Raw genomic sequence first — 27747 nt, forward strand, 5'->3', positions numbered from 1 at the left:
GTGTCAGAATCTGAGGTCCAAATCTGGTGTCAACATCTGGTGTCAGAACCTGATGCCAAAATCCAGTGTCAGAATCTGATGTCAAAACCTAGTGTCAGAATCGAGGTCCAAATCCGGTGTCAGAATGTGATGTCAAATCTTGTGTCAGAATCTGAGATCAAAATATGATGTCAACATCTGGTTTCAGATTCTGAATTCAAAGTCTCGTGTTAGAATCAGAGGTCCACATCTGTTATCAGAATCTGGCGTCAAATTCTGGTGCCAGAATCTGATGTCAAATTCTGGTGTCAGGATCATCACTTTCAAAATCTTGTGTTAGAATCCGATGTCAAAAGCTGGTGTCGGAATCTTAGCTCAAAATCTGGTGTCTGAATCTGAGGTCCAAATCTGGTTTCGGAATCTGAGGTCCAAATCTCGTGTTAGAATCCGAGGTCTACATCTTGTGTCAGAATCTGAAGTCAAAATCTTGTGTTACAATCCAAGGTCCAAATCTTGTGTCAGAATCTGGTGTTGAAATCTGAGGTCCAAATGTGGCATCAGGATCTGGTGTCAAATTTGGTGTCAAAATCTAAGGTCGAAATCTGATGTCAGCATATCAGGTGATAATCTGATGTCAACATCCGGTGTCAAATCTAGCCTCAGAATCTTGGATCAAAAGCTGGTTTGTCCTAGGTTTGTTCCTATTTTGAGGTCAAAATGTGGTGTCAGAATCTGGTTTCCAAATAATGGTGTTAGAATCCGGTGTCAAATTCAGGTGTCAGAAACTGATGTCAATATCTGATGTCAGCATATCAGGTGATAATCTGATGTCAACATCCGGTGTCAAATCTAGCCTCAGAATCTGGGATCAAAAACTGGGGTGTCCTAGTTTTCCTTGTGTAATTTTTTTTTCAATGGGTCGGCCATGACGGGGCAAATATGACTGAGAACCTCAACATTTTTCTGAAGAGTTCAAGTCGATGTAGCTTTTGAGAAGTTTTGGTGAGCGTAGAAGTGTGTGGAGAATATTTGGTTATTGATTAATGCATTTCTTCAAAAAAGATTTCAATGTTTGCAATAGGTGATTGGTTTATATTCTTGCGTTATTTTGTAGCAATGTTTTTATCAGTGTAGTACTTTTTACAAGATGTGTGTGTTGTTCCTTTTTGTCTGTGAAAGATCCCGGTGACAGTATTAGTTTTAAGATTTCTTTTCTCATGCGAAATGTATTATTTGCAGTATAAACAGGTATTTAAATGAAAGGTTTCATATAGCTTATTGTTTAAGTTTATTCCTCAGCTATAGAGTAAATGTGATACATTGTATTAAAATCATTTGGGTTTTTTTTGTGTGTGCATATTTATGGGGCCACTTGCAGGAAAGAAAATGTTTCAAAGATTTCTTTTCAGAAACTTCTTTGCAGAAACCTCTTTTCAGAAACCTACCTATTTTATTCCGCCTTCCTTCCCATCGTGAAATTGTTTGAAAGTTTTTTGTAAAAAAGTGTGTCGATTTTTCTGTGTAGTGTGTGTCTTACAGCTGTTTTATTTATTTATACTTATGTACCAACTAGAATATATTTATGATTTCGATTGTAGAAAAAAAATAGAGAAGAAAAATGGAGACTATGTTAAAAAAGTCAAAAATTGGGAGAAGTTGACATGAATGCAAAGTAATAGGATTGGTTTAAATATAAATACATGTATCCGTGCATTATATCTGCGTATGTATGTAAATTGAAGATGACAAAACACAGTATGTGTTTTTGTAAATATCTTGGGTGTTTATGCCTTTTTTAGTACTTATTTTACATCTTCTATAACTTGGCAATTTCAGTGCTTAAACTAACAACTCAACTTTTCACTTTAATCATGATTCCATCTTTGATATTGCAAAATATCAAATCACTCTTCCTTTTTTAAAATAACATGATGCCAAATGTAGCTGATTTTGTATATTTTGTAGAATTTTGTATCGGTTTCCACACATTTTTTATACTCCAATTGATTTTTTTATATATTTACCATTCCTGAACTATTTGTCACATTTTTTCTGCGGATTATACGTAATTGGTCATCCAGTTGAAATGAAGTATGAAAATTGTGCTGAAAAATGTGTTTTTTTAACAAAGCCTTTTATTACCTTTTCTTATCCAATTAGAACTAAATTAATTGTTTTTAAATGGAAAACAATCTTGCCATAATTTGTGTGAATAAACTAAGCATTTTTATAAACCTATTAACAAAACTTAGTTAAGTGCATGGCGCTTTTTTGTAGGCTCAGCTTATATTTTCTGTAATATTTTAGAACGAATGCTGTACTTAATTTTTGAAAGAAAATGTGACAATTTTTTTACCTACATTGTTTTTGTAATGAAACATTTTGATGATCATTTTTGTGAACACTGCAGTATTATTTTTTATACAGGTACCTAAGGTTATGCTGTGTATATTGGCATAATAAATTCATAAAAGTGAACCCCTAATCATTTTTTGGTTATTTTTTTTTTGGGAAAGGGGGGGGGGGGCAACAATATCATTTTTGATTCAATTTACCCCAATTTTTTGACACAATTTTCATTGGAATAGTATATCTACACATAAATCGAGTTGGAATGTGTTCTACGGCCCTTTAGGCATCTTCCCTGCAAGTTTCAAGAAAAATAATTTTTTGGCCAAAATTGAAAAAAATGCAAGGGGTTAGCCTTACAATTTTCATCAAATTTGGCCAAAAATTGACTTTTTGCCAAACAACTCAGAAATACCTCTAGATGTAAGAGGATTATCAATCAATATTCAAACACCCAAAATTTTGAAGATCTAGGAAATAAATCAGATTTGTTTGGGTTGGGACAAAAATATCATTTTTTATTAATTTTACCCTAATTTTTTGACACAATTTTCATTGGAATAGTATATCTACACATAAATCGAGTTGGAATGTAGTCTACTGCCCTTTAGGCATCTTTCCTGCAAGATTCAAAAAAATAATTTTTCGACCAAAATTGAAAAAAAATGCAAGGGGTTAGCCTTACATTTTTCATCAAATTTGGCCAAAAATTGACATTTTGCCAAACGACTCAGAAATTCTTCTAGAGATTAGAGGATCATCAATCAATAATCAAACAACCGAAATTTTGAAGATTTAAGAAAATCGGTGATTTTTTTTTTTTGGGCGGGGGACCCAAATATTTTATTTTTTATTAATTTTACCCCAAATGTTTGACACAATTTTTCATTGGGACAGCATATCTATACCCAAGTCAAGTTGGAATGTGTTCTACGGCCCTTTAGGCATTTTCCCTGCAAGTTTCAAGAAAAATAATTTTTCGGCCAAAATTGAAAAAAATGCAAGGGGTTAGGCTTACATTTTTCATCAAATTTGGCCAAAAATTGACTTTTTGCCTAACAACTCAGAAATTGCTCTAGATGTAAGAGGGGCATCAATCAATATTCAAACAACCGAAATTTTGAAGATTTTTTTTTGGGTTGGGACAAAAATATCATTTTTGATTCATTTTACCCCAATTTTTTGACACAATTTTCATTGGAATAGCATATCTACACATAAATCGAGTTGGGATGTGTTCTACGGCCCTTAAGGCATCTTCCTTGCAAGTTTCAAGAAAAATAAAACAACTCAGAAATACCTCTAGATGTAAGAAGAAAAATAATTTTTCAAGAAAAATAATTTTTCGGCCAAAATTGAAAAAAATGCAAGGGGTTAGCCTTACATTTTTCATCAAATTTGGCCAAAAATTGACTTTTTGCCAAACAACCCAGAAATTCCTCAAGAGATTAGAGGATCATCAATCAATAATCAAACACCCGAAATTTTGAAGATTTAGGAAAATCACTGATTTTTTGGGTGTGGGGGGGGGTTCACAAATAGCATTTTTGATTCATTTTACCCCAAATTTTTGACACAATTTTTCATTGGAATAGCATAATCACACACAAGTCGAGTTGGAATGTGTTCTACGGCCCTTTAGGCATCTTCCCTGCAACTTTCAAGAAAAATAATTTTTCAGCCCAAATTGAAAAAAAATGCAAGGGGTTAGCCTTACCTTTTTCATCAAATTTGGCCAAAAATTGACTTTTTGCCAAACAACTCAGAAATACCTCTAAATGTAAGAGGATCATCAATCGATATTCAAACACCCGAAATTTTGAAGATTGAGGAAAATCACTGATTTTTTTTTTTCGGGGGGGGGGGGGACCAAATATATCATTTTTGATTCATATTACCCCAATTTTTCGACACAAGTTTTCATTGGAATCGCATATCTATACACAAATCGAGTTGGAATGTGTTCTACGGCCCTTTGTGCATCTTCCCTGCAACTTTCAAGAAAAATAATTTTTCGGCCAAAATTGAAAAAAACGCAAGGGGTTAGCCTTACATTTGTCATCAAATTTGGCCAAAAATTGACTTTTTGCCAATTGACTCAAAAATTGCTCTAGATGTAAGAGGATCATCAATCAATATCCAAACACCCGAAATTTTGAAGAGTTAGGAAATAAATCATTGATTTTTGGGGGGTGGGGGATGGGTTCAAAAATGACATTTTTGATTCATTTTACCCCAAATTTTCGACACCATTTTTCATTGGAATAGCATATCTACACACAAGTCGAGTTGGAATGTGTTCTACGGCCCTTTATGCATCTTCCCTGCAAGTTTCAAGAAAAATAATTTTCGGCCAAAATTGAAAAAAATGCAAGGGGTTAGCCTTACATTTTTCATCAAATTTGGCCAAAAATTGACTTTTTGCCAAACAACTCAGAAATTCCTCTAGAGGCAAGAGGATCATCAATCGATGCTCAAATACCCGAAATTTTGAAGATTTAGGAAATAAATCATTGATTTTTGGGGTGGGGGGGGGGTCAAAAGTAATATTTTTGATTCATTTTACCCCAATTTTTCGACACAATTTTCATTGGAATAGTATATCTACACATAAATCGAGTTGGAACGTAGTCTACTGCCCTTTAGGCATCTTCCCTGCAAGTTTCAAGAAAAATAATTTTTCGGCCAAAATTGAAAAAAATGCAAGGGGTTAGCCTTACATTTTTTCATCAAATTTGGCCAAAAAATGACATTTTGCCAAACAACTCAGAAATTCCTCTAGACGTAAGAGGGGCATCAATCAACATTCAAACACCCGAAATTTTGAAGATTTTGAAAAAAACTGTGATTTTTTTTGGGGGGGGGGACAAAAATGACATTTTTGTTTCATTTTACTTCAATTTTTTGACGCAAATTCAAATCCTGAATCTGTGCTCAAAAACAAATAGCTCAAGATAAAAAAGAAGCTAAAACAAATAACATTTGAGTTCTCAGTTTGAGCTTTTAATACTCTAAAGCTTAATTAAAGGAACAACAACAGAGTTATCCTCATATTTTTTTTTACAAAAGCATCGTTACGCTGATTATCAGCTTCCCTTTAAGAGGAGTTTCACAATCGACAAATGTTAAAGCCTGATAACACAACTTAAAACTGATTGAAGCTAGTGACTCATTCGCGCCACACTGTGCAAAGCCTCGCGATGGAATATTGTTTCTGACAAATGAAAATGGACGATAGGAGGATTCACTATGAACAGTCACAAGAAAACAAAAATCCAAGCGCAATGATATGAATGACTGCTGCTTTTTATAAACTATAAATTTATAACATAGTTTTTGGGGCAGACAATAAGGGAAGAGTACTATTTAGGTAATTTTTTTCAACCAAAATAAACAACAAAAGCCAAAATAAAATAAAAAATTGTATGAATAAGGCCTTTCTCAATTCATATCAGTTACGAGTTCCGAACAAGTTGCGGGTAGAATCATTCACTTTGTCTGGAAGAAGCTCTGCATTTGTCCCGGACATGTTCCGGGGAAAATTTCATTAGTAACTGCTTGACTCACCAATACTGATAACTTCATTGCGGGAAGATTGCGGGGAAGTTGTTCAGACTCCTTCAACTTATACCCGATACAATGTCCGCAACTTGTCCGAACTTGGACTGGATATGAATTGAGAGGGGCGCTTAGCATTAATGGAAGATGGGCAATTATAAACAGATGCTGTGATTTTTTAATTTTTTTTTAAAGTTAGGAAATTAATCCACATCAACTGCTTTAGCCACTTTTTTTCAATGCCAACTTGGCTTGGTTGACAAACGTGAATATGTTACACTATACACATTTTGTTTTAATGACGAGTTATCATTATAAGGTACTGTACGGGACACAGAAACTTCCAACTCCAAATTAATAGATCTTAACACTGCGCAGAGTGACCTCCATACCGTGGGTACGCAATTGACCAAATTTTTTGAAAAAAAGCCAAAAAAATTGAGGGCCAATGACGGTCACCTTCCATCTAATCCTCATTCGACCCATGCCAAATCAGCTGGTTCAATGAACTTTGCAGCCAGGGCTTCACCCAAGCCGTGTCAACAAACTTTCGACCAGGCCTCCTGCCAAGTCTCATTGAAACATCAACAAAGACCTGTAACTTGACACAGCCATCTCCCTTCATAACTGCATACCACAGCCGCCAGTCAATTATCTTTTAAGTGCACTGTCTGGCAACTGCCTGGACACTGTCTGGCACGTGGCTTTTTGTTGTTTTGACATGAATAGGTCTTGCGTAGTGCGGGGAAAAAGGGCCACCGTTGGCGAGTTCTGATAAACATTTTTTTGTAAACGCTGCGCAGGGTTAAAAGGTGCCACTAAGGCAGTTTACGAAATCAAGACTTCATCCCCAGTCCGGCTTACATGTAACAGTCTAAAGCCTATGAAACATCATTATCTCAACCAAATGAGCATACTCATGACCTTTGACCTCAAATTAAAGAATTTGGTGTTCCTGAAAAAGACCAAGAAAAAACATTGAGCTACAGTCTGCCAACTCATGGAGGCCTAATAACTTTCCTGCAGGCGAAGCTGGAGACAAAGCCAGGATTTCAAAATAGGGTCATGAAAACTTCCTATTGTCTGCATTGGGCATAGAGCTATATTAAATTACTAGAGCCCTAACTCCTCATTCTTGCGCGCGGAGACGCTTTGAAGCCGCTCTGGGCGCAGACATTTTCAATTCATGTGCGTGTTTGTAGAACACAAATCAAAATAGATGTATTTAATTTAAAAAGTGTACTCTAAATGCAACGGGCAAGTAGAACACACGCAAACAACTTAAGCGTGTCATGACGGTTCAAGAAAACGTCACGGCGAAAAGCATCTGCAGCGGAGGAACGCGCACATGTTGCACTGTTTGCGTAGAGCAAAATGAAACACTCATTTGCTGATCGTGCGTTTCGGTTTTGGGCGTATCGGCTTTGATGACGCACCGGTATGGAATACAAATGCAGATATGCAAATAGCCGTACAAAATACGTACACAATTTCTACTTCTCCATAGGTTTGTGCACAAACATGGATGCGCCCAGCAGGCAACACTTTGTACACGAAGTTAGCGCTCTAGTAATTAATATATCTCTCTATGGTATTAGGTCACTGTAAAAATACAAGAGCGCCCTCATGCAGGATCCAGAGGTTTTGTTTACTCTTTGTGCAGCTTGGCCAGCACTCGCAGGTTCAGGATCTTGAAGTCGGAGGGTCCGTCCATTTTGACAATGCCGTCGTCGTTGTCGATGCTGATCAGTACGCCGGTCTGGTCCCGGTCATCACCCCCGTCAATCACCTTCACCTGAAAATTAAACAGGATCCAGACTCAATATTAAGTTATTCATTCAAATTTTTTTGAATAAATTGTGTCACTGTATTGAACCTGCACAGATTATTAAAATTCATTAAAAAAAGTTTCTTTCGAAAGAAAGTTACATTTTTTGTACAAGCCGCACGATGTGAAGAATAACTTCACATTGAATACTTCAAGTGCTTTCTGTCATAAAAATGTCAGTTTTGTTTTAGGTAGTTGAAGTGTGTGGTAATTTGTGTCTTTATAATAAAATATTTTCGATCTGGAGGGCAGCCCTCCAGACAGGGATGTGAGTGAGCACTGATAAAAATAGCTGAAAACATCTGAAAAAGGTGTAAAAAAGCTGAACTTTGGAAATCTCCTATACATTTGTACACAGCAAGTGAGGGAAAAAGCTGAAAAAAGCTGAATCCGAAACTAAAAAATAGCTGAAATCAGCTTTTAAGCTGAGATTTCACACCCCTGGGGCTACTGGGGATAAAATACTGACAGGGTTATCGGTATTTTGGTTGGAAAGCGATTGGGGAGTAGGGGCGGGGGTAGGGGTGGGGTGGGGGTGGGGTGGGAGTAGGTGGCGGGGGTAGGGGTGGGGTGGGATTAGGTGGCGGGGGTAGGGGTGGGGTGGGGGTAGGGGTGGAGGTGGGGGTAGGAGGTGAGGGTAGGGGTGCGGTGGGGATATGGTGGGGGTGGGGGTAGGGGTGGAGGTGGGGGTGGGGGTAGGGGTGGAGGTGGGGGTAGGAGGTGAGGGTAGGGGTGCGGTGGGGATATGGTGGGGGTGGGGGTAGGGGTGGAGGTGGGGGTAGTAGGTGAGGGTAGGGGTGCGGTGGGGATATGTTTGGGGTGGGGGTAGGGGTGGGGATAGGCGTTCGAGGTGGGGATGGGGTGGGCGTTGGGGTGGGCATAGGGGTGGGCGTAGGGGTTCGAGAGATGGTGGGGTGGTCGGGGTGAGGAAGGACAGGGAAGTAGGGGCAGAGGAAATGCTTGAGAGGGGTGAAGTAGTTGGTTTTCCTTCTTACTCTATCCATCTTGGCTGGGATGACTGGTTCAAGGTGATTGCTCTCAACGTTGACCACACGCTCTTCATCAGGCAAGTAGACAGAACACATCCTCCCCTGAAGATGCAAATAAAAAAATTAAAAAATACAACAGGAATTGTTCCTTAGCTTAATAAAGATACGACATAATTATAACAAAATCCATATGATTAAAATCTGCAGAATGGTGGCAATGCTTAGGCACATCACCAAAATATTTCACACTTTACACTGAATAAGCTCCTATCGTTAAGTCAATTTTACAATTAAGGATCTTTGATAAAAATTGATATAAAATGATAAAAATTGATAAAAAGTCTGAAAATTGGATGAAAGGTCTGAAAAATGCATTTCTTTCTATACTGACAGTGTCTCGCTCTCAGATTCAAAAACTCTGATTTCAGACAAAAAGTCTGAAAAAATCTCACACTCGAAAAAGGAAATAATAATAATAATAATAATGTGTTTATACAACGATCTCGAAGCGCTTTACAATTATTATTACATTCATCAGGCCATGGGACCACGCGGCAGCCGATATCAGCGCTCAATCGGTCCTCTACCCTCACAGGTACCCATTTATACTCCTGGGTGGAGAGAGGCAATTGTAGTTAAGTGTCTTGCCCAAGGGCACAAACAGTTCCTGGCAGGGTTTGAACCCACGCACCTTCGTACATGAGTCAAACACCGTAACCACTGGACCATGGCATTCTACAAATAAATATCTAATAAGAAAAAGTACTAGTCCAAATTTCTACACTCCTTCTCACAAAAGACTTTAAACAAGAAAGAAAAAACTGACCGTGATACTGCGAATGACTCCCGTCTTCTTGACCAGGGCCTTGTCTTCATGGGAGAGAATGGTCACCTCGATATCCGTGGTCTGCCACTCGTAGGCGCCCCCGTCCATACCCCCCAGCCCACCGCCTGGGGTCTGGGGGTTGAACCCCAGCGGGGAGGGGGCACCGGGGGTCATGGGGAAGCCTACGGGGCTCGGCGTGGCCTGGTAGCTGCCCGGGGAGGGGGTGGGTTGGTAGCTGGATGGGGACGGGGTGGGCTGGTAGCTGCCAGGGCTGGGGGCTTGCTGGAAGGAGCCTGAAGACGGGCTTGGAGTGGCTGCAAAGAGAAGCGAGAAATTATCAAGCAGTGTTCTCCAACATGTAAAACAAACCTGGCGCCCCACCATGTTTTCTGCGGCGCCCGCCATGTTTTAGAAGTCACCGCCAAGCTTTAAAATCCAGCCGCCAGGTTTAATTTTTTTGACTCTACAGTGTTCATTTACAACTAAAAGAATTTAGAAACAAGAATGACCACTTCTTTTTCGAATAAAATTGAATGACTTCCCGCTGAACCCTAGTCTCGGCCAAGTTTGCGATGCGCTTAAGCGGGCCCCGGACCCCACGCCGTAAGGGCTTCGCGCTCCGCGCTCGCAGGAGTCTCCGCACCCCAGCACCAACCTTTAATTTTCAAAGTTGGAGAACACTGATCAAGGAATTAAAGTTTTCTTTAAAATGGAAGGCACTCCTGCACAAATTTTAAAAAAAATTCCAGTAAAACTTTGCTTTGCTGTTCACTTTGATTATTTGAACAGCAACGAATGTTTTAGCAAGTTTTTGTGGTCAAAATCAGTTTAAATCAACAAAATTATGACAATGAATGTAGGGACAATTTCACCTGAATCGTATTTTGAGTTTTCATGAAGAGACAAATTCAAACACTATCACGTTGTTCTATGGGGCAAAAACAACACGGGTGTGGAATTTGTATTTTCACGCAGAGACAAATTGAGCGCGCGCGAAGGGCAAAACAACGCTCGTGTGGGATTTTAAGTTTTCACGAAGAGATGAATTTGCGCAAAGGGTATGGGCAATGGGTATTGGCAATTTGCCAATGCAACAGGCGAGTGGGATTTAGAGTTTTCACGAACAGACAAATCTCTATGGAGATAAATTACTCTGCAATTAATTGTTCTTTTATTCTGTAATTGTTACATCTTTCAAGTTCAAGATCTCAGCTTACTATCTGTATCAAAAATTAGTCGACATGTGCTCAAAAAGTAGGCGAAACCTTTTTTTCAAAAATTGACCAATTCAAAACCTGTTCAACACCCTTTGGCCCAATTCGCCCTTCGTAAAAACGCTGACGATATCTCAAAAAGGCTAAATAAAGCTTACGTTGGTAGTTGCCAGGCGATGGAGTGGGCTGGTATGGGGAGTAGGTGGACTCGCTGCCATACATCCCAGATGAGCTGCCTGGTGTGGCCGGGGTGTACGGGCCATTATTGGGGGGCGTCTCCGATCCGTAGCCTGGAGTGGCCGGGTTAGGGGTGGCGCCGTAGGGCTGGGGGGAGGGCGAGGCCTCATCATAGCTGAAGTCATAATCGCTGGACCTGAAAGTTTGCGCAGACGAGGGAAGATATAATTTTATAAAGATATAAATTGGCAATTTTTGTCTTTTCAAAGTAGAACAACGTAATTGACTTGTGCGGTTTTTTTTTCTGTCAGTATTGTTGACAATACGGTCAGAGTAACCCCAGAATCTTACAACAGACGGTTTTGGCATCTAAAATCAGTATCTCTCATGTCACAACTCTCTCTACATATGGCGCTGATTTTGCCCATACAAAACAGATGTGAATTAAAATTAACAAGGACAATCCACAAACCAAATTTGAAGTTCATATGTAAAGTATTTCTCAAGTTATCGCGCTGACAAAATTTCTATTGTTTCAGCCACTGTGACCTTGACCCTTGACCTTTCGGCCCCAAATGCAAAAGGCTTCTTAGGATTACCAAGGACAATCCACAAACCAAATTTGAAGTTCATATGTAAAGTATTTCTCAAGTTATCGCGCTGACAAGATTTGTCCGGACACACACACCCACACCCATACTTGTTTCACATGACTAGTGTGGACTTTCCATTGCTTTCGTGTAGTTAAGAAAAACCAGTGAAAAAAGTCATTTTTCTCAAACTGTGAAAACTCTTTCAACCCAATTTTTTTTCTATGATTCCCTTTAGTGTTTCTCTTCATTCTGCTACAGATAAACCTAACCCAAAAATGCCTCTAAACCTGTTTTCCAGAAATGGGGAAACACTGTGTGGACGTGGGGTAAGTCCACACAACGTCGGTGCTACCTACATTATGTGGACGTCTTTTGTTCGGAAGTCCACACTGCGTATGTAAGACAAACTCACACCCACCCACACACACACCCACCCACCCACCCACCCACCCACCCACGGAAGGACAAGGCGGAAACAGTATGCCCCTTCGGCTTCGCCGCGGGGCATAAAAATGCGAAATATGGTTTAAACAAAAATGACATAAAATGTGACCCGTGTTTTTTTGCTGTCCTTTTGTTCATCATTAAACCTCAACTAAAGCTACAAAATAATACTAGTAGTAAACTGTAGTATGCAGTACTTCAGCATATAAGTGGGCACAGCACTCATAGTATTTTGTAGTATTTGGGTACTGCATACATAATTTCTGTTGTACTATGTAGTATGTGGTACTTTACACCAAAGTAAGCTTACGGGGGGTTAAAAAATTTTCTTTGTGGTTTGTATTTTTCTTTTCATGTTCAAGCCAGTCGGGTTGGAGAGAGTTCCTTGACACTTTTTGTTCTGGATAATCTGCCAGCTTCCGGCTGGCTTCAATACTGTTCTTTGCTTCGTCCTCTAGTCTTTGTACTGTAATATAAAATAATAATAAAATATAAAATAATAATAAAATATTACCTGCTGGGCGTGTTGGTGATGTTAGGGTCCCACGCCCCGGACCTGCCGGGGGTCTGACTCCCATCATGCAGTGGGGTTTGTGAGCCGTAGTGAGGCGTTCGGCTTCCTGGATAACATCAACAAAAACAAAGTTTCATCAGTTTTAAAAAAAGTTCAGACAATTCTTCAACCAGGTATTCCATGGCTGCCGAGACGAAAACTTACACATCAACATTTAAATTTAAATTTGCATTTTAACCCGAACTCCTTAGCATTTTTTACTAGGAACTGGACCAAGTCCATCAAAATCTATTAAACACTGTGCTTCCAATACAAAACTGTACATGACATAATGGAATCCACCACTGACACACTGGTTGACATTCATGGACTTGCTACACATGGCTTTTATCACAATAGCAGTACAGGAAGCTAGGCAAAATCAATCGGATACCCCTAGCACTGCTTCAGGCCATTAGGCCCAAGTCCATCACACTCCATCAATATTTAATCACGCCAGGCCTTCTGGACCAAGTCCCCAAAATCCACCAAAATGGGGGGATGGATTTTAATGGAGTCGGGGTGGTTAGGGTTAAACTGATATTTTCAGATTGATTACTATTTGTAATCTTTGATATGTCTACAACAAATATTTGTATAGAAATAGAACAAAAATCGTGGAATTAAAGTGTTTTTGAGGAACAAAAATGGGCATCTTTCATTTTCACTACAAAACAGTCAAAACTTTAAAGGCCGCCTTTCTTATTAGAAGTTTACAAACAGCATCGTAAGGAGAATTTTATTCTCTTTCCTAATACCTGCAAACCCTCATTTCGACCTCTGCCCAGTTCTGTCTCATTTTGCAAGAATGCCGCACATTTTTTGCAAGATCTGGAATTATGAAAGAGATTTCTATCTAAAAGTAAAACAACAAATAAGGAACGGGGCATTGTGGGCCACTAAAAACAAAAATATGACACATACATTTTCTTCAAGGGTTCAGACAAAAATGGTACATACCATCATGGAGTGGCGTCTGTGAGCCGTAGACTGGCGTCTTGGATCCAGAACCATACATAGGAGTCTGGGAACCATACATGGGTGTCTGGCCGCGGGCTGTCGTCGCACCGGTCCTAATCTGTCCACTGCAACAAAAAAAAATAAACGGAATTTCATCAAAAAATCCGTAAAATAATTGCATATTTGAAAAATGTATTTATCTGCTACTTATTGTGGCCACATTTTTAGTTTTTATTTAAAAGCTCCCAAACTTAAAAAAAATACTTTAAAATTCGCATTTCCAATGAAACAAAATTTTTCAGGGGGTGCCACATCCTGAAAAAAAAATGGAAAAGAATATCTTCAAACTTACCCAACTTTGTTGAGTCTGTTTTTGTCGACGCTGATTGTTCGGAACATGGCGTGGAGCTCCACTCTGGCTGTGGAGTCTGTGGCGTCCTTCACGATACCGATATGACCTGCCCAAAAACAAAAATTCAAACATCTGTCAAAATTTTCTTTTATTTTTTTAAAGAAGCACGAAGAAATTCACAGGAACAAGGTTTGAGTGGAAATTTCCAAAAATGTGTCACTTGACTCATCTTTGGAAAAGACCTTCTTTTATTCTTTTATTCAAAACGACAGCATGCCAGAAGAAATAATTTCACTGAGAGTTTAAAGCCATTAGTATCCTTAAACCAAGTAAAACTCTTAACAATAATTTGTTCAGTTACTTTTTAGACAGCTGCAAATGATCTACTCTACCTTTAAAGAGCCAATTTGTGGTAAAGTGGCTTGCCCAAGGACACAACACATTACCTTTGTATGGTCCCTGTGATATTCGGACTGTCTGGCCAATCAGCTCCATGTCTCGCCCCATACGTCCTCTGCCTCGGCCCATTGGTGCATTGCCCCCACCTTGACATTGAGAAAAAAATTAGTGAAAATTGAAACACAACTCTTGCGCTGAAAGAAAACTTTTGAGAACCTTCTCAAGTTGGAATGTTCTATCTTCATTGATGCCACCCAAAAGTCATGTAAGGAACGGTGGACCTTGGATAGATCGAGTTTTGGTTTGAAAGAACTAGAAACAATTGATAGAATGATAAAAATCTGTTCTGGAATATGCATTGAAACATTTAATAATGTATCATCTTAATCAGCAGGACATTTGATAATCTATCATTTTAATCATCAGGACATTTGGTAATCTATCACTTTAAGCTGGACAAGTTCTTATCAGAACTAAATATCTACGGAGCGACAGTAGTCATTACCGCATGGTGTAACGGCAAACCAAAACGATACTGATACTCCACCATGCAAAGCCTAAAACCTTACATCATTTTAATCATTTTAAAGTTGAACACAGAAATTGACTGGAGCGGGGTTTGAACCTGTGACCTCCAGATTGCCGTTCCGGTGCTCTACCAACTGAGCTATCAAGCCCTATGTTGGCGGTTCCCCATTTGGTTAAGGTCTTTGTTCAGGGCGCCCTAGTCAGAAGCCACAATTTTAATTTCAACAGGATTATTTTTAAGGGGTTATGGTATGGAAGGAAAAAAAGGAGAAAGATTGGGCTTTTAAATCTTACCGCCGCTGCTAGGATGTGCGGGGCTGGATATTCTTGGAGACATCGGTGTGTATCCCATACCAATGCCTGAGTCCAGTTGCTGAATAAAAAATTCGAGCAAAACATCCTTACAGTTATTGTTTTAATCCTTACCTTCCCAAATCCTCTAACATCCTCTTTGCAAAATGGAGGGTTTTTCAGGGTTGAGGCTATATGGTAAAAAGGTGTGGCTGATTTTGGAGGATGCACTGTGTCAAGGTCTTAGGCCTGACTTAACGTTGTTTACGCTCAGCCGTGCATAAATTTAGGCCTACATTAAACTTGAAATCCTCCGCACTGCTCCAGGATGTCACTGGCTCTGCCTCAAACATATTGACAGTGATTGCTGGAGGATTTTGCAGGATTGAGGCAGTGGTCACCCCTCCAAGGACCACATTCAAGAAATACCGGAAGATTTTGCAGGATTGAGGGTGTATCATGGAGGCAGTTGGAAGATTTTGCAAGATTGAGTTAGCATTCAAGCAAAAATGCCAGAGTCTTAGGGTTAAGGAGTATCTCAGAAACAATTTTTTTTTTTGGGGGGGGGAGGGTTCTTGTAACTCACCCTGGAGCCTCCAGCCAGGACGATGTGTCTCGTCCGACAGACGAAGATCCCGCCGTTCTCCGTCATCAAGCGGGAGTGCAGGAACGCGAAGCTGCGGTAGATGTGCTTGACTTCACCCTGCCGACCCTGAAGGTGATAAAAGTTGGGAAGAATGAACGAGAGTGGTCTGAAGTTCAAAACCAAGTTTTGTTTCAATTATTTCAAGGTACAGGAGAAAGACATCTTTAAAAGTAATATACAGCATTTGCAAATATCAAAAAACAAAACTACCAACTTATTATGAAATACCTTACTTGACTGTAAGTGAATAATAGTCTCAAGCATCCTGTGAAATCAGGGCACCTGGTGTGCTGTCTGGTTCCCTGACCTGACAATTCCACAACGTCTATAAATTGCTCCGTTTCTGGGTCAAGGAACCAGACTACAGGACTAGCATTTTTTTCTTTGTTTTTCCCAGCATATATGACAAAACTTAACAGGCCAGTGTAACAATATAAGCTATAAAATACCAACCCCCAAATCCATCCGTTTCTGAAAATTACGGCAAACGCAAATGTAGTATATTAGGCCAAGTAAAAAAGCATGTTTAGCGTTCTGCCTTTTTGAAAAAAAGGAAGGAGGAGGCCCTTTTTTCCCCCTCCAAAATGGCTATCCGACCGGACTATTTTCAAGATGGCAGCCCGCTTTTTTTTTTATAAAATGGCCGCAATTGGACTCAGGAAATGACATACCAGCTTTATATGGGCTAGATGCAACAGACAAAAGAGGCCAAACTGATGTCACTGTTTAAAATTTATCATTTTTTTCCGATTTAGAAAAAAGTCCCCCCCCCAAAAAAAAAACAAAGACGGCCTCCAAAAAGGAAGCGATATTCATGCTAAAAAAAACGGAGACGGCCTCCAAAAAAGGAAGCGGGCAGGGACGCTAAACTTTTTTTTTTTTATTTGGCCTTTCCTTTAAACTTATCCATTTGCCTGTCGAGGGAAAAATAACAGTCTAGTTAAAAAAAAAAAAATCTTAGCTGTGGTGCTCAACAACTTAAAGTTAGTGAACCATTTTCGGAAATCTATGTGTACAAAACGTACCGAGTGTGGTCCGTCGATGACTTTGACGATATCCTTGACTTGTATGTTGTTCTGCTCAGCGTCCAGGGCGATGGCGTTGCGGGAATCTTTCTTCCTGGTGATGGCTGCCGCTTTCACGTGAACCAACTGCAAAAAAAATTGATGGGCAAATTAAAAGTCACTTCCAAAATAAGAGCACGGTTTGAACAAAACAAGATTGGGAGACAGACCGAAAATTCTGAATCTTACCTTGTTGTGCATGTTGAGTACTTGGAATGTCTCCTTCTCCAGCCGCACAATGACGCCCACTGTCTGGAGGCTGCAGAGATGCAAGTAACATACTATTACAATGACTTGTGTGGAGACTAGCCACCCAACCCAACAAATAATATGTTCTACGGCTACATGTATGCAAGGGCTCTCAAGTTTTCCTCCCTCTGCAAAAATCAAACACTTTCGATCTCTGGCTGTGCTCCGTGGTCAGACATGGGTCGTGGTGCCTGTACATGCTTTCAGCTCCGTTCTGTTTCAGCTCGACCACGCTGTAGCAGCGCCCTTCGCAATTCAGCTTCTCAGCTGCGAGTAAGGATGATTAGCCCCCCCCCCCCAAAATATTATTATTATTTTTATCATTACTTACTCCAGCTGTACCAGGTCTCCCAGTTGGAACTGGCCAAGGGAGTCCACGCCAGAACTCATCTCCTGACACAGCTGCATGTCCTTGGGCAAGACTTTCATCTTAAAGAAAACGACAAGTTGAAAAGGCAATATTAGGCTAGTGGTGAGAGAAAATCAGAGATTTCACAATACAGTTAGGCCAACCAAAAAAATAGTCGGTCTCTGGTCAGACCGAAGTTCCGGAATTGATGCGGCAATGCAGTTTTTTTTTTTTTGGGTGGTTTTTTTTTTTTTCAAGCTTGTATTGGACAGACAAGGTGGGTACTATTTTGCTTTTTTGTGTCCTCATTATACATTGGTGTCCTCCATAATTTGCCTTGGTGCCCTTTATCATTTGCCTTGGTGCAATTTCCCCATTCCTTGGTGCTCCTTGCTACAACAATTTGAGGAGGCGCGGCAATAGAGGGCGCTGTTGTAGCTTCCGTGTTATTTTGAAGAAAAAAAAAAGGTTGACGCGCATGATTAAAATCGACGCGCGCGCTGACCAGAGACTGGAAGTTGTGAGGTGCCACATGAAATGCCCTCCCAATGACTGGGTATAGTTTGCAGGATTCAGTGACCTCTGGGCCTTTACAAAAACACTCCAGAGCTGTTGCGTTGCAAAAATGGGAATCTTTGATAAGTCAAATGGGCAGGCTATATACCAAGAAGACCACGAGCAAGTGAATGCAGTTACAATTTGTACAATCAGAGACCATGGAGCAAATTGGGGGATGCTCCAATTGTTTTCTTTAGCTTGTGTCCCAAAAAAATTGGAAGCTGAATTATTTTTTTAAGGTTGGTGTCGAATATCCCGATTCAAAAATCGAAAGTGAAATTCAAACCGAATATAAAAAATCCGGGTGAGCTAATTTAAAAAATCGCGTGACAAATCATGCATTTATGGACATGTGCGCGTCTACGACACTGCTGCGCCAAAAAGTCTCTGCCATAAAATCGAGTAATTTGTAAACAGGGCTTGAGTCTGCAACAATATCAATCATGTGGGATCACGTTGTAGCTCTGCGCCCCTGTTTCGGACATTGCCTAGATACAACCAAGCTCAGTTGGTCCAGGACCGGTGTAGTACTCGGAGGGTCATGGTTCGAATCCTGCTGCAGTCAGTGTCCATGTTTATCAAAGTACTGATTACTTCAAAAGAAAACTGTCAGTACCTCATGCATGGTCAGATCGGAGAACAGCACGGCCATGTTCTCTTCTACCCGCACCACGAGGCCTGTGTCGCCCTCGTAGCGGCCCGCGATGACCTTGACGTGGTCGCCGATCTTGAAGTGTTTTCTGAGCTCGCTGGCCGGGAATTCCAAAATATCCTAGCATGAGGGAAATAAAGGGGAAAGAGCATAAATTTGATGGCAAATGACTCAAACTGTGTTGACTTATCCCTGAAAGTGAATGAACTCTTCCAACTACTCTTTGTTTTCATTTGTATCATGAGGCCATATCCATTTAAAAATAGGGGTTTCAGTAACCTTCAGATCGTCATGTGTGGACAGGACAGATACCGTATTTACCTGAAACTGTGATGACCCACCCCTATAGGTGAATGAACTCAACCTACTATTTTGATTATAATATGTCACAAGAGGTCAAATCCATTGCCAAAAAAGGGGTTTCTATTACCTTCAGATCTTCAGACTTGAAAGGACAGCTGTAGTAGGATCTACCCCTGTGGGTGAATGAACTCTCCCAACTTTTCTGTTTCAATTAGGGTCATGAGGTCCAATCCATTTCAAAGCAGGGGGTTTCAATAACCTTCAGATCTTCATGTGTGGAGAGGACAGATATGGTGTTCCCCTCGACAGTGACGACTCTCCCCCGAAGGTGAATCAACTCTTTCAACTTTCTATGGTTTTTATCTTTGTGAGGTCAATACCACTTTAAAACAGGGGTTTTCAATTACCTTCAGATCTTCATGTGTGGGCAAGACCGATATGGTGTTCCCCTCGACCGTGATGACTCTCCCCTGCAGGTGAATCAACTCTCCCTCGATGACCTCAACGTTGTCTCCGGGGGCGAAGCTGTGGGCCTGCTCCTGGCTGCTCTTGGTCTCAGCAACCACTGGAAGCATACAGTTAAGGGTCCTAGAATCTGACAACCATACATTGTATACATTGCATTACATATTTATTGTAATGCATATTCATACATTGTTTTACATATTGTATTACATATTTATACATTGTATTACATATTGTAATGCATATTCATACATTGTATTACATATTGTATTACATATTTATATATTGTATTACATATTTATACATTGTATTACATATTGCAATGCATATTCATACATTGTTTTACATATTTATACATTATATTACATATTGTATTACATAGTTATACATTGTATTACATGTTGTATTACATATTTATACATTGTATTACATATTGTATTACATATTTATACATCGTATTACATAGTTACACGTTGTATAATAAGTAATTAATTCCCAAACACTAACAAAATTTCTGCTTTATCTATTTCATGGGATTATTTTCTCAAATTGCGAATGTTTTTCAGAGGATACAGTGAACGTCGATGCCCTCCGGGCGATCCTCGAATCGTTCCAGCTCGGCCAGTGTGGGCTTGATACCCTCTGCAACCTGGTCAAGTCGAAAGAAGAAATCAAGGGTTTGAAAGACAGTTTGAAAATACAGGACAAGAGTTTGAAAATACAGGACAAGTTTCATGCAGGAATAAAATCATTGATTGCAAACAAGCTCTCTGAAGGGTGGATCATACTTGCTGAGAATGTTAATGCGAAGTGAATTTCATGTCAAGAAACAAACAGAGACAAATCTGTTGGAGTTGGAAAGTGTTAAGTTTCCCTGAATTTTCAGCATGGACTATTTGTCCAATAGTGCACCTCTGAGGTCCTAATAGTGGGGTGCTGTGGTCCAATGGTTACGGTGTTCAACTCATGTGCCGTGGTACATGGGTTCGAATCCTGACCGTGGGAACATGGTGCTTGTGCTCTGGAGCTAGAGTCCAAACTAGTTGGTTTGACTTCCTAACTAAAGATGCTAAAGCCAATCTTCTAACTTGCTTACTTGCCTAAATGCTATGAATAGGACTCAAAAAGTGGACTCACGATAGCACTCATGGCGAAGGTCTTGTAGAGGAATCCCTTGCGACTGTAGCGGTTGCCCTCGAAGATCAGAAAATCACCGTCCTTGGAAACGTCGCCACCGATTGCTCTGACAACAAAATAATTCATTCATTCGATAGCATGCAAATGACCAAATACAGACCAATCACAGACCAATCACTGACCAATCATAAACCAATCACAGACCAATCACAGATTGATCACAAGTCAATGAAAAGTGTATGACAATTCAATCACAGACCAATCACAGACCAATCACAGACTAATCACATTTCAATCACGAGTCTCAAAAGTTCCCTCACCTAATGCCTTCCTCGTCAAAGAGTTTCTGGGCGGGCCGTCGTTTCTTCTTGCGCTTGTCGGGGTTGGCGGTGCGCACGACGCCGCGCTGGCGCGTGAAGTCGATGCGGGGCAGCAGCTTGAGGGTGACCTGGTTCTGGGAGGTCTCAACGTAGTCCACCTGGGCCAGATCATCCTTGAAGACGCCCCGTCTGCAAGACAGCAAAAGGTCAAGAGTGTCAGGAAATTATGGAGAATTCAATGGGAATTATATATGTGAGGCGGTCTGGCAAAATGAGACAGAAATGGGCACAGACCGTATCGGAGGAAACTGCAAAAAAAACCAAAAGTCTCAAAGCGCTTTCCAATTATTACCCCATCAGGCCATGAGACCAGTTTCTGCAGCAGCTCGAGATCAGTGCATTCTGGTCTCTACCTTCACAGGTACCCATTCTCCTGGGTGGATAGAGGCAAATTGTAGTAAAGTGTCTTGCCCAAGAACACAAGCACCATGATGTTCCCTGTCAGGATTTCGAACATATGCGCCATGGTACATCAGTCGAAAACCGTAACCATTGGCCCTTAATACTGTGCCAAACCCAGGACCTTGGTTCAAGCAGCACCATCTTCTTTTTGGACGAAAGAAACTCTTTAACTCTTCTTTCTTTCACACTCCTCGTCGTCGTACTTACTTGAGGCGGACCCAGGACTTGGACTTGAGCGACACCACCTCCTTGACCACCTTGAGCACGTCGGTCATCTCCTTGATGGGCACCATGAGCTGGTTCCACTGTCCAATGCGCAGGTTGCCTACGCCCTGGATGGCGTGCTTGACGTGGGTCTGCTTGAAGGACTCCACGTAGATGTAGCCCTTCAGGCCCTCCACAGCAACCACCGACTTGATCTGCAGCGGCTGCAGGAGGAAGATATTTGGGATAAATTACAACAAAGTTTGCCCATAAAAGAATTTCAATTTAACAAACTCAAATGGAGCATCTACTTTTTTCTATAAGCATTTTTCGGCGAAGGTTTTGAGGCCAGTTTTGTCCCATTTTTGAGGACAGGCAGGTTTGTCCCATTTTTGAGGCCAGTTTTGTCCCATCTTGAGGCCAGTTTTGTCCCATTTTTGAGGCCAGTTTTGTCCCATCTTGAGGCCAGTTTTGTCCCATCTTGAGGCCAGTTTTGTCCCATTTTTGAGGCCAGGTTTGTCCCATTTTTGAGGCCAGGTTTGTCCCATATTTGAGGCCAAGTTCGTCCCATTTTGAGGCCAGTTTTGTCCCATTTTTGAAGCCAGTTTTGTCCTATTTTGAGGCCAGTTTTGTCCCATTTTTGAGGCCAGTTTTGTCCCATTTTTGATGCCAGTTTTGTCTTAACTTGAGGCCAATTTTGTCCCATTTTTGAGGCCAGTTTTGTCCCATTTTTGAGGCCAGTTTTGTCCCATTTTGAGGCCAGTTTTGTCCCATTTTGAGGCCAGTTTTGCCCTTTTTCAAAGCCAGTTTTGTCCCCTTTTTTTAGGCCAGTTTTCTCCCATTTTTGAGGCCAGTTTGGCCCTTTTTCAAAGCCACTTTTGTCCTATTTTGAAGCTGGTGTCTTATGTGCACTGTAATTTCTTACCTCATCTTGGTACTGGTATGCAATGAATTTCCTCATCATCTGAATGGCTGTGGCCTTCTCCTCCCCAATCTTACACTTCACCATCCACAAATTGGGATCCCTTTGATAAACACACAGACAAAATAATTAAGTTGTGTCAGCATAAATGTACAAAATTAAAACATTGGAGTATTCATAGATTTAGACGCTCCCTTGCCAAGGCAATGGCAAGATTACAACTCAGTCAAAACGGCTGAACAGAGGCAGCAGGATTATTCCTCGATAAAAATCACCTCAACTTCGGTCAAGTTGAGTGCTTGGAGAACTCAGGCGAATTCTACATTGGCAGCCAGGCCAACACTCCATGAGCCATTGTGCGGAATTATGGACCTCTTCATTTACTAAACCTTACCCAAAAAATACAGCATTGAGATGCCGGCACTTAGTTGAAATTTTCAGCTCAAAAAATGATACAGAATGGCATGTTGCCAAGAAATAATAAAATCCATAGGCGTAGCGGGTGAGGGGGGGGGGGGCAACCATCGAATGTTGGATTTTTACGGAGGCCAAGTGTCCGGAGAAAAAAAAGGGTCTACATTTCGGCACGGATGTGCAAGTGACCTTTTCAAGAAATGTTTAACCCCCCCTCCAACAAAAATGACCTTGCTACGCCACTGAAATCAGAACAAAAAGGAAATGGGAAAAACAAATTTCAGCCTCAATGACAACAGAAAAAAAGAAAAGGTGGTTGAAAAATGAATAACTGAATATAACAAATTAGCAAAAAATATTGACTCCATAGCAAATTTGACTCACTTAACGCCAGGCAGAAGGCCCTGCTGTGTTATCTGGTCTGGCAGCTCATCTTCGTCGGCATAGCGACTCCGTGACGACGTCTCGGCGTACTTTCTCTTGTAGTACTCCTCAATTTCATCTTCTTTCTGATGGCTGTTGACAACAGAAAAAACATCACTTACTGAAATTTCTTTATTATTTTTTAGATGAATTATTTGACATTTTACTCCTCAAGCAAGCTTTAAAAAAGTACAAAATTGTTACTGATGTTTTTTCCTTTAATTTTGAGTTGTTCCTCTTTGAGCCAAATTATCATAACTTGCAGGATATCTGGACATCTAGCGACACATAATTAAAATTTTTGTCCCGGTTATTAACCAGGTAAGTATACCATAGTGAATATCAAGTGAAAAAAACAGCCCCGATTTCGATGTCCTCAAAACAACTTATCCTCATACTTTGCTATCACTGCCGTGTGACTCACTTATACTGAGGAAGTCCAGTATTTGAGCCATAATTGTGGGGTTAGCCATAAACTGCCTTGTTTGGCTTGACCCTTAGGCAGATTTCCTGGCCTGACCTGAGTAGCTGTTGTAGTCTCCTGGCTCCGTGTCTCTCGGACTCGTCTTGCTCCACTCTGCTCGTCTTATCGATGAGATCCTTGGCTCCTTCCTCCCAGTCGCCCTCCTCATCATCCTCGTAATCATTATCCACATCTGAAAACCAAAAAAAAAGAGATTGTCGTCACATCTCCATTTTTTATCACTCAACTTTAAAACCCTAACCCTCTAGGATATGTTTGCTAGAACCCAGACAGGGCTCTGGAGTGCTCTGAAACGTGCAAAACTACATCAGGCCCACTTTACTCACACTTTAGCCAGCAAATTTCTCCAAAAATTCCACTGGAGCAAAGAAAATGTCCCCAGTATTTCACCAACCAAGTTTGCAGACTGAATTCAATTTTTAAAGGAGACTTTTCTTCAATATTTTGCACATGAGAGGGAAGTCAAGTGATTTCAAAATGGGGCTAAATACTAGACTGGTACATGTCCAACCATGGTCCAACTATCTGAAAAGACTGTTCTCTTCATTCAGTGTCAATAGTCTGGTGGCTTGACAATGGAGAAATGTGTAGTAAATTGATACTAGTGCCCACTTCATGCCACATGTTTCTTAAGTTCTTTTGGCATGGTTGATTGATGCAGTACTGAAGCTGTGTTGGACTGGTTGTTTTAGGTGCCAGTCTAGTTTCTTGCTTCGCATGTTTTCAATACCTTAAGTTTTGGGACTCTCATACACAGTATTTAGAGTCCCAAATTTTCGGACTAGCTAGAACCTTGCCAAACGTAGTAACAAGCAACACTTGACTAAGTGACAAGCCTGCCAAATGTAGCAAGATCCATCGGGGGTAAAGTCTCAAGGCCACACTGCCTCAGAGTCCGTGGTCAGCGTACGCAGCAGGATACAACTGTGGCACTGTTCAATGGGACTTAGCTCTCATTGTTTCAGAGCTGGCCATTCATGCACTGGTGTTGGTAGCTGAATGCATCAAAGTGCTGGGGCCAATTTCACGAAACTGCTAAGCACGAAAATTTGCTTAGCACAAAAAAAGGTTACCAGCCAAAACTCCATGTGATGTATATTGCTTGTGATTAGTATTCAGCTGTTGTTTGCTTAGCATGAAAATAACATGGAGTTTTGGCTGATAACCTGCTTTTATAAGCCAGACTTTTTTTGTGCTAAGCAAATTTTTGTGCTTAGCGGCGCCGTGAAATTGGGCCGCCGGATGCACTGTGTTGCTACAGTAAGCAGGGATTTTTCGCAGAGCCACGAAACTGGGGCCAAGGTCTCCGGTCTAAGACTTACCAGCCTCGTCCAGGATGAACTCCCTGAAGCGAGCCTTCTTGCGATTGGCAATGGCCGCCTCCTCCTCCGAGTCATACTCCTCATCGTCGTCGTCTTGCATGGTCAGGTCCACTCCTTCCTCCTCATCTTCTTCCTCGTTTCCTCCTACGCCGCTTCCGGCCTCGCTGCCCTCATCGCTGGGGGCCTCCTCGGCTTCGCTGGCCACTGGGCTCTCCTCCTGAGTCAAACAAACACGTACACTAAAGCTTTGAGAGCTTTGGACTTGTTTGGTAAAACTAACAGAGACCATTGTCAACATTACGGAGACTGTTGTCGCATTAAAGGGAATGTACATCATTGGCTTTTGCTGTAATTTTCAGAAATGAACTATTTGAGGGGTTAGTATAATTGATCAAATATTGTTTCACTGACATTTTTTGTGTTCGAAAAGGTTGGAAAAACCAAGACAAACAAAAATGTTTATGTAGTCTGGTTCCCTGACTCCACAAAAGATAAAATGGATCAATTTATTGATGATGGAAAATTGTAAGGCAAGGGAACCAGTCTAGCAGACCTGCACCCGTTCATGAACATGTAACCAATAGCAAACACAATTTGGACTGAAAAAATGGTAAATTTGGAGCAGTAGTTGAAAAATAGTTAGGTTTTTCCAACGGTGGTCGGCCGATCACCGTTGGAAATGTAAACAAAAATACCATTTTCTTGAAAATGACTTCACACCAGGTGCCATAATTTTACAAGATGCTTGAGACTGTCATTTACCGGCATCCTAGTAAGGTATTTCGTAAAAACTTGGTAGTTTTATTTTTCGATGTTTGCAAATGTTGTATATTCCCTTTAACCAAAGTAATCTTAACCCTCCTCAATCCTCCTCAATCCTCCAGGCGATTTTGGAGGTTTTTGGTGGATCGAGGCTGAATGGCCAAGATGTGTCAGTTGATTTTTGAGGATGCATTGTGTCGCGTTTGTTGGCTATACCCTGCATTTTTTGTGATCAGTCACGCGTTATGCTTGCATTGCTTCTGAATGTCATCAGCACTGCCTCAACCCATTAACAGTGATTGTTGGAGGATTTTGAAGGATTTAGGCAATGGTCAACCCTCCACTGAACAAATTCAAGAACTAACCGATGATTTTGCAGGATTGAGACTGAATCCAATTTCTACATGGAGGAAATCGGAGGATTTTGCAGGATTGAGGATGGTTCCTAGCCAAAAGGGCCTAGGGGGTTAGGGTGAAGTCCAGTGCGGACAGCGGGTAAACTTCCCAACTCGTCAAGTGTCGACTGTCAATCATAGGCCCTAAGTTTTACGCCCCGCAGGGGTAAGTTTTGCAGGGCCAACTGGGTCGCAGAACAATTACATTGTTACTTTTATTGCGCAAAACGGGGTAGGCCTACACTATGAATATGAAATTTAAAAAAATTGCAAAAAAGCTCACCTCGGCATCACTTTTGGCTTGGAAACTGCCGTCGCTCTCGGCATCCGAAAATGCACTGGCTTCACTGTCCGACATGGCGTTGTGTCTGGTACTTTGAGGCCTTCAGTAAATAACCTAAACAATTTGCAAATGTGTCAAAAATTCATAAGGCTTAGATATGGTAAAGAAGGGTTCAATGTGTTCCTGTCATATCAGAAAATCATGCCATAATGGAATTTCTCTGTTGGCCTAGCGTGTACGTAAATTCAAGATTTATGAACGGGAATGTTTAGCGTGCAGTCATGTTTAGCTTGAGTTTAATGAAATTTTACTAACTGTGAAATTTGAGGTAAAAATTTTGCTGTAGCAAGGCACTAGACTAGAGGCGAAAAATCAAAGTGCGCCACGTTAGGGGCGTTCCACGTTAGGGTACATCAACAACAGTACTCACCTAGGCTAGGCGGTTACTGCCAATTTTAAATTGAGAGCCGCAGGCGCAGATTTAAAATTCATGATGACTTGACAATGTCAAAGTCAATGCCAATGTCACCGACATTAAAATTTATTCGATGATCATGATGATTTGATCATAAGAGAACTGCGAAATTCACAAAAGTTAAAGTTCAGCAAATAGGGGGGGGGGGGGGCTATTTGTCGTTAATGATGTTTTCATCATGGAGAAATCAATGAAGTCGATTGTCCTGCAAATGCAACATGCACATGTTTGTGTAGGCTTAGCCCCATAAATGTGGCCTATTTACTGGACTGCCTCCGTAAACATAGGCCACACATCCACATGTACAAAAACGTGTCGACTTTGCCAAATTTTGATTTTCACATTTAGCCTGTTGACATGTGCAAATTCAAGCAATGCAACTTGCAAGCGGTGCAGTATGACGTTGTCGTTGTTTAAAAAAGGAATGGGTTTGGCTGTAGTTAAAAGCGTAACTAAGCTAAACTGAAGTGGTTAGTGCGAGGAGAAAATAATCAACCTTTTTCACACAGAGGGGTTTATAATTTAAGCGGGGCTTGAGCTTACCAAACGTTGTGTTGCACTTTGAAGAAAGATTTTATTTTTCGTGACAATAAAGCGCCATCAACGGCAGGATCGGGAGAGTTCATCTCCGCTCTTTATGCAAATGAGCCATCGAATTCTCTAGAGTGGCCCAAAGGGGACAATTTCCCGATGCTTTCAAAAATCTGTAACTCGCAATTTCAAACAAACAACAGAAACATTTTCGACGTTTCCTATCTTGATTGCGTTATTATGTCGAAATAATACAATGAACGAATTCAAACAAAGAGCTCTAGAAA

General features: G+C 40.8%; 1 protein-coding gene across 1 annotated transcript; it reads right to left on the reverse strand.

Moving 5' to 3' along the window:
- Nucleotides 1–7533: 7533 nt before the first annotated feature.
- LOC119725581 (transcription elongation factor SPT5-like) lies at nt 7534–27572 on the reverse strand. The gene is made up of 25 exons (XM_038197045.1): nt 27473–27572; nt 26455–26568; nt 25015–25231; nt 23729–23864; nt 23170–23301; nt 22375–22474; nt 21453–21673; nt 20784–20972; nt 20464–20569; nt 19900–19975; nt 19269–19426; nt 18523–18678; nt 17331–17428; nt 16940–17009; nt 16712–16837; nt 15627–15752; nt 15044–15122; nt 14269–14367; nt 13823–13928; nt 13471–13595; nt 12472–12577; nt 10902–11116; nt 9530–9843; nt 8710–8805; nt 7534–7681 (listed from the first exon to the last, which is right to left on the reverse strand). The coding sequence occupies exons 2-25, from the start codon at nt 26527–26529 to the stop codon at nt 7535–7537; spliced, it is 3273 nt and encodes a 1090-aa protein (XP_038052973.1). The 5' UTR covers nt 26530–26568; nt 27473–27572; the 3' UTR covers nt 7534.
- Between the last annotated feature and the right edge of the window lie 175 nt (nt 27573–27747).

The sequence above is a fragment of the Patiria miniata genome, unplaced genomic scaffold, assembly GCF_015706575.1.
Source record: "Patiria miniata isolate m_02_andy unplaced genomic scaffold, ASM1570657v1 HiC_scaffold_19, whole genome shotgun sequence".
NCBI lineage: Eukaryota > Metazoa > Echinodermata > Asteroidea > Valvatida > Asterinidae > Patiria > Patiria miniata.

Excerpts from the sequence above, each read along its gene's own strand:
- LOC119725581 (XM_038197045.1), bottom strand. The coding sequence starts at position 26,529 with ATGTCGGACAGTGAAGCCAGTGCATTTTCGGATGCCGAGAGCGACGGC. Across the intron at positions 17,429-18,522 it reads CCGATCTGACCATGCATGAG|ATGAAAGTCTTGCCCAAGGA; the intron begins GTACTGACAGTT and ends GTTTTCTTTAAG. Across the intron at positions 14,368-15,043 it reads CGCACATCCTAGCAGCGGCG|GTGGGGGCAATGCACCAATG; the intron begins GTAAGATTTAAA and ends CTCAATGTCAAG.